Raw genomic sequence first — 12,070 nt, forward strand, 5'->3', positions numbered from 1 at the left:
AGCAATGGTTATCAACTGGCCTGCAAGGATGGAACGTATTGAGGTTGTGGTGGCAGATGCAGAGTGATATTTGGGTGTGTGAGACTTGACATCAGAAGAGTTACAGGGTGTGTTTAGTGGTGGTGTTCCATCCTTTCAGGTTGTTGGCATGAGGCAGGGCTAAATATTTTTTAAATAGTGGAGTATGATGGTGTTATTTTTATTTTGAATTTTTGCGAGTGTAGTATTAGCTGGTAGGTTATTTGTTTATATATTTATTTTTTTCAAGCAAAGTATAAGTGAGTTGTACTCCAGTCTAGTAGGTGGCGGTAATGTAACATATTGGATGCCAACCGACGTTAAGCCTCATCGAAGAAGAAGAAAGAACTCTCAGCGGCCGTGTACACACTATATGCTGTCAGTGGTCAGGTAAGACCAATGAAACATACATTAACTTAATTATATTATCGATCATAAGAAAGCTTAGTGATTATTTTAATAATTTGTGAGTGTCAGTGCCGAGATATGGGTCCACGGCCCTGGGGATGTAGCCGGGTAGCGTCTTGTAGCCGGGTAGCGATTTGAGAAGCTCTCTGGTGTTAAGTATTTTCGTAGTGGAGAAATTCATGTAGACAGGATTTACATGGTCTCGCTGCACATTACTAATTAGTTAACTGGACAATGCTAACGTGACCTAGCTAGCTTGCTAAGAATGCTAATGTTGTCATATAATATGAGACATCAACATAAAGATGAGCTGTCAAGGCTGTTGCTTCACTCCCGAGTTAGTTATCTGTGTATATATATATATATATATATATATATATATATATATATATATATATATATATATATATATATATATATATATATATATATGGTACACAGTTATTGATTATCTGTGAAGGACAGATGACAGAACATGCCTTCCTGGATCTTAGGGTGGGAAGTGGTAAACCCCGTCACATGACAGTCAGCCGAGACCGACACAGATGCCGCGTTCATGGACAGGTCGGAACTAGGAACCTCGGAAATGTCAGACTTGCTAACTGATTGAGTTGTAACGCAGGTTTAGTATGACTCTCGAGGAGGCTGAAATGATATTTCGGCTTGGAAAAGTTATATATTTTCAGGAGTCGGGTAATTGATTAAGGAAGGAGGATTGGAGGCAAAGAGAGAGGATTTTGAAAAGACTGAGGGATGCAGAGGATAGGTTTGAATCTGTTGAAGGTATCAATAACAATAACCCTCTGTATGTCGAGGATGATTGGTGTCAAGTTCAGAGTGAGTCGGACGCCAGTTTGAGTTTTGGAGGTGAAATGGAAGGGGTAGAAGGTGTTGTGAGGAGCTCGAAGCCCGAGCCCTGCATTGATGGACATGGTTATGGTAAAGATACATTTGGTCCAGTGGGAGTGAGATTTTTTACGAGGTTGGAACCGGTCCCTTTGTCCTGTATTAGCGGACTGATATAGATGTCTTCAGCGCAGGCTATACATCTTTTCTGCATCCCCCCCTCCTCCCCGTCAGCAAAATAATCGCAGCACCCCCACCCCCAAACTATTTCCCGCGGCTGTGTGTAAAGGTGGAACAATTTTAAGTTGAAGATTCCTGGTGTTTGTGCGATGGTTAGCTTGATGAAACAGAGGTGACAGTCTGTTCTTTTGAGATTTGATTCGGAGTCTTTACCTGACCAGTAATGTTAGGATATATGAGTTATACTGTTAAAGCTTTTATGCCGAATACACTGCAGAGTTACAGGTGTTGCGTTAATGGGCATGTTGCGGAAGTGTGTAGGAGGGAGATTCCAAGATGTGGGAAGTGTGCAGGAGGACATGGGACAGAAGAATGTGTAGTTTCGGCGGGGAAAGTTGTGTAGGGGTGCCCATGTTGCAGGGGATCAACTGTGTGAAAGAGGCAGGTTGAGGTGGCCAGGGTCAGACTAGTGCAGAAGATGTCCTATTTTGAGGCAGTGAAGAAGGTAGAGGAGAGTGGATCAAGGGTGAGGAATTCTGATAGGATCCTTGTGAATAGTACATCTGGTCCAGAATAGAGGGATAGGCCAATGAGTGATATATGTTTCAGCGAGGTTGGCTTCTTAGCGTTCATAGCAATGATTATCAACAGAAAATAGATGTTGTGGTGGCAGCTGCAGAGAAGTACTTGGGGGTACAAGATTTGACTTCAGAAGAGTTAGAGGGTGTGTTGAGTGGTAGTGTCCCGTCCTTTGTCGTTGGCCTGGGATAGGATCAGATAGGGTTCAGGTAGTGGAATAAGGTGGTGGGTATTAATGAATGTAGGGTGAGTTGGTATGGTAATAAAACATTATATTAGTATTTTTTTGTAAAATGTTCTCCCATTTCCCCTTTTCCCATTTTGTATCACAAAGAGTAATGGATTAATACTATAGTTCATCTGGAGGCGGTAATGCAACGTATTGGATGCCAACCGTCGTTAAACTCCACAAAGAAGAAAGCTCAGAAGCAGCTATGACGTTAGCTACCCATCTTTGCTGACAGATGGTGAAAAGACAGAACGGGTAAAGCGGTTTGTTTCTGCATTCTGCTGTCAGAGAGAGCGAGAGTTCCATTAGCAATATCCCTTTGTCCCTGCGCCATCTGTCTCTCACAATTTAATTCAAAGAGCTTTATTGGTATGGGAGTCATATATTTACGTTGCCAAAGCAAGTGAAATGGATAATAAACAAAAGTGAAATAACCAATCATAAATGAACAGTAAACATTACACTCACAAGTTTCAAAAGAATAGACACATTTGAAATGTTATATTATGGCTATATACTCTCTCTTTTTTAACCTGTATTTAACAAGGTAGGTTAGTTGAGAACAAGTTCTCATTTACAACTGCGACCTGGCCAAGATAAAGCAAAGCAGTGCGACACAAACAACAACACAGAGTTACACATGGAGTAAACAAACATACAGTCAATAATTCAATAGAAAAAGTCTATATACAATGTGTGCAAATGAGGTAGGATAAGGGAGGTAAGGCAATAAATAGGCCATGGTGGAGAAATAATTACAAATATAGCAATTAAGTGAGTAATCGATGTGCAGAAGATGAGTGTGCAAGTAGAGATACTGGGGTGTAAAGGAGCAAAATAAATAACAGTATGGGAATGAGGTAGTTGGATGGGCTATTTACAGTTGAGCTATGTACAGGTGCAGTGGTCTGTAAGCTGCTCTGACAGCTGGTGCTTAAAACTAGTGAGGGAAATATGAGTCTCCAGCTTCAGTGATTCATGCAGTTCGTTCCAGTCATTGGCAGCAGAGAACTGGAAGGAAAGGCGGCCGAACGAGGAATTGGCTTTGGGGGTGACCAGTGAGAAATACCTGCTGGAGCGCGTACTACGGGTGGGTGCTGCTATGGTGACCAGTGAGCTGAGATAAGGCGGGGCTTTACCTAGCAAAGACTTATAGATGACCTGGAGCCAGTGGGTTTGGCAACGAATATGATGCGAAGGCCAGCCAACGAGAGCATACAGGTCGCAGTGGTGGGTAGTATATGGAGCTTTGGTGACAAAACGGATGGCACTGTGATAGACTGCATCCAATTTGTTGAGTAGAGTGTTGGAGGCTATTTTGAAAATGACATCGCCGAAGTCGAGGATCGGTAGGATAGTCAGTTTTACGAGGGTATGTTTGGCAGCATGAGTGAAGGATGCTTTGTTACGAAATAGGAAGCTGATTCTAGATTTGACTTTGGATTGGAGATGCTTAATGTGAATCTGGAAGGAGAGTTTACAGTCTAACCAGACACCTAGGTATTAGAGGTTGGCCGATTAATCGGAATGGCCGATTAATTGGGGCCGATTTCAAGAAATCAGTATTTTTGGGCGCCGATTTGCAGATTTTTAAAAATGTATTTTATTATTATTATTATTATTATTTTATATCTTTATTTAACTAGGCAAGACAGTTAAGAACACATTCTTATTTTCAATGACGGCCTAGGAACGGTGGGTTAACTGCTTTGTTCGGGCAGAATGACAGATTTTCACCTTGTCAACTCGGGGGATCCAATCTTACAACTTTACAGTTAACTAGTCCAAAGCAATAACAACCTGCCTCTCTCTCCTTGCACTCCACAAGGAGACTGTCTGTTACGCGAATGCAGTAAGCCAAGGTATGTTGCTAGCTAGCATTAAACTTATCTTATAAAAAACAATCAATCATAATCACTAGTTAACTACACATGGTTGATGATATTACTAGATATTATCTAGCGTGTCCTGCGTTGCATATAATCTGACTGAGCATACAAGCATCTAAGTATCTGACTGAGCGGTGGTAGGCAGAAGCAGGCGTGTAAACATTCATTCAAACAGCACTTTCGTGCGTTTTGCCATGGTATAGAGGGAAATAGTCCTATAATTCCTATAATAACTACAACCTAAAACTTCTTACCTGGGAATATTGAAGACTCATGTTAAAAGGAACCACCAGCTTTCATATGTTCTCATGTTCTGAGCAAGGAACTGAAACGTTAGCTTTCTTACATAGCACATATTGCACTTTTACTTTCTTCTCCAACACTTTGTTTTTGCATTATTTAAACCAAATTGAACATGTTTCATTATTTACTTGAGGCTAAATTTATTTTATTGATGTATTATATTAAGTTAAAATAAGTGTTCATTCAGAATTGTTGTAATTGTCATTATTACAAATAAATGTTAAAACAAATCGTCCAATTAATCGGTATCGGCCTTTTTGGTCCTCCAAAAATCGGTATCGGCGTTGAAAAATCATAATCGGTCGACCTCTACTAGGTATTTGTAGTTGTCCGCATATTCTAAGTCAGAACCGTCCAGAGTAGTGATGCTGGAGTAGTTGGTGTAGTTAGTGAATCGGGTGAGGCTGTCATTTGAGAAACCAAGGCTGTTGAGTCTGCCGATAAGAATGTGGTGATTGACAGAGTTGAAAGCCTTGGCCAGGTCGATGAATACAGCTGCACAGAAATGTCTCTTATCAATGGCGGTTATGATATCGTTTAAAACCTTGAGCGTGGCTGAGGTGCACCCATGACCAGCTCTGAAACCAGATTGCACAGCAGAGAACGTACGGTGGGATTTGAAATGGTTGGTGATCTGTTTGTTAACTTGGCTTTCGAAGACCTTAGAAAGGTCTTGGGCAACTGGGAGGAGGTGCTCTTATTCTCCATGGACTTTACAGTGTCCCAGTGCTTTTTTGAGTTTGTGCTACAGGATGCAAATTTCTGTTTGAAAAAGCTAGCCTTAGCTTTCCTAACTGCCTGTGTATATTGGTTCCTAACTTCCCTGAAAAGTTGCATATCGCAGGGGCTATTCAATGCTAATGCAGTACGCCACAGGATGTTTTTGTGCTGGTAAAGGGCAGTCTGTTCCTGGTTCAACATTTTTTGAATGTGGCATGCTTATTTCAGATGGTGAGGAAAGCACCTTTAAAGAATGACCAGGTATCTTCTACTGGCGGAATTAGGTCAATATCCTTCCAGGACACCTGGGCCAGGTTGATTAGAAAGGCCTGCTCGCTGAAGTGATTTAAGGAGCGTTTGACAGTGATGAGGGGTGGTAATTTGACTGCAGACCCATTACGGACACAGGCAATGAGGCAGTGTTCGCTGAGAGCCTGGTTGAAGACAGCAGAGGTGTATTTGGAGGGCAGGTTGGTTAGGGTGATATCAAATTTAATTTGTCACATACACATGGTTAGCAGATGTTTATGCGAGTGTAGCGAAATGCTTGTGCTTCTAGTTCCGACAATGCAGTAATAACCAACGAGTAATCTAGCTAACAATTCCAAAACTACTACCTTATACACACAAGTGTAAAGGGATAAAGAATATGTACATAAAGATATATGAATGAGTGATGGTACAGAGCAGCATAGGCAAGATGCAGTAGATGGTATCGAGTACAGTATATACATATGAGATGAGTATGTAAACAAAGTGGCATAGTTTAGTGGCTAGTGATACATGTATTACATAAAAATGCAGTAGATGATATAGAGTACAGTATATACTTATACATATGAGATAAATAATGTAGGGTATGTAAACATTATATTAAGTAGCATTGTTTAAAGTGGCTAGTGATATATTTTACATCAATTCCCATCAATTCCCATTATTAAAGTGGCTGGAGTTGAGTCAGTGTGTTGGCAGCAGCCACTCAATGTTAGTGGTGGCTGTTTAACAGTCTGATGGCCTTGAGATAGAAGCTGTTTTTCAGTCTCTCGGTCCCAGCTTTGATGCACCTGTACTGACCTCGCCTTCTGCATGATAGCGGGGTGAACAGGCAGTGGCTCGGGTGGTTGTTGTCCTTGATGATCTTTATGGCCTTCCTGTGACATCGGGTGGTGTAGGTGTCCTGGAGGGCAGGTAGTTTGCCCCCGGTGATGCATTGTGCAGACCTCACTACCCTCTGGAGAGCCTTACGGTTGTGGGCGGAGCAGTTGCCGTACCAGGCGGTGATACAGCCCGACAGGATGCTCTCGATTGTGCATCTGTAGAAGTTTGTGAGTGCTTTTGGTGACAAGCCAAATTTCTTCAGCCTCCTGAGGTTGAAGAGGCGCTGCTGCGCCTTCTTCACGATGCTGTCTGTGTGGGTGGACCAATTCAGTTTGTCTGTGATGTGTACGCCAAGGAACTTAAAACTTACTACCCTCTCCACTACTGTTCCATCGATGTGGATAGGGGGGTGTTCCCTCTGCTGTTTCCTGAAGTCCACAATCATCTCCTTAGTTTTGTTGACGTTGAGTGTGAGGTTATTTTCCTGACACCACACTCCGAGGGCCCTCACCTCCTCCCTGTAGGCCGTCTCGTCGTTGTTGGTAATCAAGCCTACCACTGTTGTGTCGTTCGCAAACTTGATGATTGAGTTGGAGGCGTGCGTGGCCACGCAGTCGTGGGTGAACAGGGAGTACAGGAGAGGGCTCAGAACGCACCCTTGTGGGGCCCCAGTGTTGAGGATCAGCGGGGTGGAGATGTTGTTACCTACCCTCACCACCTGGGGGCGGCCCGTCAGGAAGTCCAGTACCCAGTTGCACAGGGCGGGGTCGAGACCCAGGGTCTCGAGCTTGATGACGAGCTTGGAGGGCACTATGGTGTTAAATGCCTAGCTGTAGTTGATGAACAGCATTCTCACATAGGTATTCCTCTTGTCCAGATGGGTTAGGGCAGTGTGCAGTGTGGTTGAGATTGCATCGTCTGTGGACCTATTTGGGCGGTAAGCAAATTGGAGTGGGTCTAGGGTGTCTAAGTGAGTGCTACGGGGCGGTAGTCGTTTAGCTCAGTTACCTTAGCTTTCTTGGGAACAGGAACAATGGTGGCCCTCTTGATGCATGTGGGAACAGCAGACTGGGATAGGGATTGATTGAATATGTCCGTAAACACACCAGCCAGCTGGTCTGCGCATGCTCTGAGGGCGCGGCTGGGGATGCCGTCTGGGCCTGCAGCCTTGCGAGGGTTAACACGTTTAAATGTTTTACTCACCTCGGCTGCAGTGAAGGAGAGTCCGCATGTTTTGGTTGCGGGCCGTGTCAGTGGCACTGTATTGTCCTCAAAGTGGGCAAAAAAGTTATTTAGTCTGCCTGGGAGCAAGGCATCCTGGTCCGTGACTGTGCTGGTTTTCTTTTTGTAATCCGTGATTGACTGTAGACCCTGCCACATACCTCTTGTGTCTGAGCCGTTGAATTGCGATTCTACTTTGTCTCTATACTGACGCTTAGCTTGTTTGATTGCCTTGCGGAGGGAATAGCTACACTGTTTGTATTCGGTCATGTTTCCGGTCACCTTGCCCTGATTAAAAACAGTGGTTCGCGCTTTAAGTTTCACGCGAATGCTGCCATCAATCCACGGTTTCTGGTTTGGGAATGTTTTAATTGTTGCTATGGGAACGACATCTTCAACGCACGTTCTAATGAACTCGCTCACCGAATCAGCGTATTCGTCAATGTTGTTGTCTGACGCAATACGAAACATATCCCAGTCCACGTGATGGAAGCAGTCTTGGAGCGTGGAATCAGATTGGTCGGACCAGCGTTGAACAGACCTCAGCAGGAGGGTGCCCGTGTTTACAGATTTGGGGTTGTACCTGGTAGGTTCATTGATAATTTGTGTGCGATTGAGGGCATCAAGCTTAGATTGTAGGATGGCTGGGGTGTTAAGCATGTCCCAGTTTAGGTCACCTAACAGCACAAGCTCTGAAGATAGATGGGGGGCAATCAATTCACATATGGTGTCCAGGGCATAGCTGGGGGCATAGCTGGTCTATAGCAAGCGGCAACGTTGAGAAACTTGTTTCTGGAAAGGTGGATTTTTAGAAGTAGAAGCTCAAATTGTTTCGGCACAGACCTGGATAGTAAGACAGAACTCTGCAGGCTATCTCTGCAGTAGATTGCAACTCCGCCCCCTTTGGCAGTTCTATCTTCTCGGAAAATGTTAATGGAAATTTCAGGGTTTTTGGTGGTCTTCCTAAACCAGGATTCAGACACGACTAGGACATCCGGGTAGGCAGAGTGTGCTAAGCCAGTGAATAAAACAACTTAGGGAGGAGGCTTCTAATGTTAACATGCATGAAACCATGGCTTTTACGGTTACAGAAGTCAACAAATGAGAGCGCCTGGGGAGTGGGAGTTGAGCTAGGCACTGCAGGGACTGGATTAACCTCTACATCACCAGAGGAACAGAGTAGGAATCGGTTACTGCTAAAGGCTATAAGACCTGGTCGTCTAGTACGTTCGGAACCGAGAGTGAAGGGAGCAGCTTTCTGGGCACGGTAGAGTAGATGCATAATGTACAGACTTTTTCTGGATTTTGATAATTAGTGGGAATCATAATAATTCTGCTCCGCATTCATTATTTGGTGTTTTACACAGAGGATGTTTTTGCAGAATTCTGCATGCAGTCTCAATTTGGTGTTTGTCCCATTTTTATTAATTCTTGGTTGGTTAGTGGACCCCAGACCTCACAACCATATTGGGCAATGTGTTATAATAACTGATTCCACTCAGATCCTAATTGGTATGTTTTACATTTTTGTCATTTAGCAGACACTCTTATTTAGATTGATTTACAGTAGTGAATGCATATATTTTTGTTACTGGTTACTGGGATTCGAACCCACAACTCTGGCGTTACAAGTGCCAGGCTCTACCAACTGAGCCACACAGGTGTGTCAAATTTGATCTTTCTTTTGATGGTGTTGAAGGCCCTTCTTGCCTTGTCTCTCAGATTGTTCACATCTTTGTGGAAGTTAAATGTGGTGCTGGTCCTGGCAACTGGACCTTTTTTGGAACACCGTTATTGACTGTCAGAGCCCAAGTCTGAGAGAATCTATTCAGAAGATCTAGGTGCTGCGATAGGCCCTTCTAGTTTGGGGACAGAAGCACCAGATCATCTGCAAATAGTAAACATTTGACTACGGAGTCTAGTAGGGTGAGGCCAGGTGCTGCAGACTGTTCTAGTGCCCTCGCCAATTCGTTGATATACGCTGAACAAAAATATAAACGCAATGTAAAGTGTTGTTCCCACGTTTCATGAGCTGAAATAAAAGATCCCAGAAATGTTCCATATGCACAAAAAGCTTATTTCTCTAAAATGTTGTCCACAAATTTGTTTACATCCCTGTTAGGGAGAATTTCTCCTTTGGGAAGATAATCCATCCACCTGATGTGTGGCATATCAAGAAGCTGATTTAAACAGCATGGTCATTACACAATAAAAGGCCACTCTAAAATCTGCAGTTTTTTTAAACCACACAATGCCACCTCAAGTTTTGAGGGAGCATGCAAGTTGCATGCAGGAATGTCCACCAGAGCTGTTGCCAGAGAATTTAATGTTAATTTAAGCTGTTGTCATAGAATTTAATGTTAATTTAAGCCACCTGTTCCAGCATCTTCGCACAGCAATTGAATAGGAGTGGGACAACATTCTACAGACCACAATCAACAGCCTGATCAACTCTATGCAAAGGAGATGTTTTGTGCTGCAGATACTGACTTTTTGTTGTTGAATTTTACCCCCTTTTCTCCACAATTTCATGGTATCCAATTGTTGGTAGTTATTATCTTGTCTCATCGCTACAACTCCTGTACGGGCTCGGGAGAGACGAAGGTCAAAAGCATGCGTCCTCCCCAATTTCGTGTTATCTCTCCCGAGCCCGTACGGGAGTTGCAGCTAGCACTGCAATGCAGTGCCCTAGACCACTGCGCCACCCGGGAGGCCCTACTGACTGGTTTTCTGATCCACGCCTCAAACTTTTTTAAGGTATCTGTGACCAACATATGTATAGCTGTATTCCCAGCCATTTGAAATCTATAGATTTAGGACCTAATTTATTTATTTAAATTGACTGATTTCCTTATAAGAACTGTAACTCAGTAAAGTCTTTGAAATTGTTGTCTGTTGCGTTTTATATTTTTGTTCACTATATATGTTGAAGAGGGTGGGGCTCAAGCTGAGGAAAGAAATGTTTGTGTTTTTTGCCAATTTTAACCTCACATTTGTTGTGTTCATGGATTTGATAATGTTGGATGTTTTCCCCCCCAACACCGCTTTCCATCAATTTATAATGCAGACCCTCAAGCTAAATTGAGTCAAGCTGTTTTGAAATCAACAAAGCATGAAAAGGCTTTTGTTTTGTTTGTTTGTCAATAAGGGTGTGCAGGGTGAATACGTGGTCTGTCATACAGTAATTTGGTAAGAAGCCAATTTGACATTTGAGGAAATGTAGGAGTCTGCTGTCAATGATAATGCAGAGGATTTTCTCTCTCTCTCATTCATTCATCACTCACTCATTGTTTTGTGTGTGTGTGTGTGTTTGTAGGATGAGTGTGAAGCAGTGTCTCGAGGGTCAGGTGTACTCTGTGCCTCTGATCCAGTCAGACCTGAGGAGGGAGGAGGCTGTTCACCAGATAGCAGATGCCCTGCTCTACCTAGAGACCATCTCTACTGACATCTTTACCAGGTACACACACACACTGAGATCGAGGAGTATAAGTCGTCCAATAAGAGCATGTGCTATATGTGTTGTTTGGTAGCAAAGATCCTCCTGATTTATTCCATGCCAGCGGGAGTGGAAAATATTTTGGTATCTCAGATTGTTCAGGGAATTCTTACACAGAGACTTCATTGGCAGGAAGGATGTTCAACATGATTTTTACATTTGTATCACAAATCATTTTTGAGAAAATCATGATGAAAGTGGCCGTTTTAGGCTGTGAACTGTACACGATAAAGACAATATATGGGTGTCATTATACAATGCGCTTTCAAATATGAACTATGTGTAGATTCTGAAATATGTTTTCTTACATTGAGTTATTCAACATAAAAAATATTAATAGGAATATCTCAACCCTTTTTGATTTAGCTTATTTTTAGACATATTGCTTGAAACAATATACTCTTCAAGCACATCAAATTTCCATAGTGGGCCTCTCTGGTACTTATAATGATATGACCCATCTTATACATAGAAATTAACAGTGGTTCCTCCTTTAAAAGTTGCGTCATACTGCAGCACATCTTGCGGGCTGCCACAGAGTTCAATGGCATGTTATTTAATTGTCAGCCAGTGTTACCATTAATGCTAGTTAGTGCTAGTTTGACCACCAGAGGGCATCTTTGAGAAGCATTTGATAGCCTTCAATAGTGGCTGTATTAGAGAATTTTAAAGCTTTTTTGTAAGAACGTCATATATGGGATTGATTTTAAGAAATTTAGCTTAATTAATTTGATTAATATTATGGTATTTCTATTTCCAAGTAAAACAAAACCCTCAGGGTTTCCGTTAGGATTGAACGGAAAATATGGCGCTGTCCAACATGACGGTCGGGAGTAGGCTACAGTAGTAAGAGCATAGCATTCTAACTTCAATATACTTTTTAAATAAATAAGCTCTACACCACTTTTAACAGCACATTACTCAACACTAGTGAGAGTCATGTCGCCTACGGTAGGCCTACAGTATATTGACAAATATTTTTTTCAATGACGTGACTCTCCGCCAATAATTACATTTAGAGGATTCTAAATTAATATCTAAGGGGCATTTTTCATTACGACAAATCTGATCTGTGAGAATATC

At 42.6% G+C, this 12,070-nt stretch overlaps 1 protein-coding gene across 1 annotated transcript in view; it reads left to right on the top strand.

The window, feature by feature from the left end:
- The first annotated feature begins 325 nt into the window (after positions 1 to 325).
- The window catches only part of LOC139406302 (WASH complex subunit 1-like), a 28,509-nt gene continuing 16,764 nt past the window's right edge, over positions 326 to 12,070 (top strand). The window contains exons 1-2 of the mRNA XM_071148776.1: positions 326 to 408; positions 10,808 to 10,948. Of these exons, the coding sequence (XP_071004877.1) occupies positions 326 to 408; positions 10,808 to 10,948 (224 nt within the window). The remainder of the gene's footprint in view (positions 409 to 10,807; positions 10,949 to 12,070) is intronic.

Source organism: Oncorhynchus clarkii, chromosome 1 (genome assembly GCF_045791955.1).
Source record: "Oncorhynchus clarkii lewisi isolate Uvic-CL-2024 chromosome 1, UVic_Ocla_1.0, whole genome shotgun sequence".
Taxonomy (NCBI): Eukaryota; Metazoa; Chordata; class Actinopteri; order Salmoniformes; family Salmonidae; genus Oncorhynchus; species Oncorhynchus clarkii.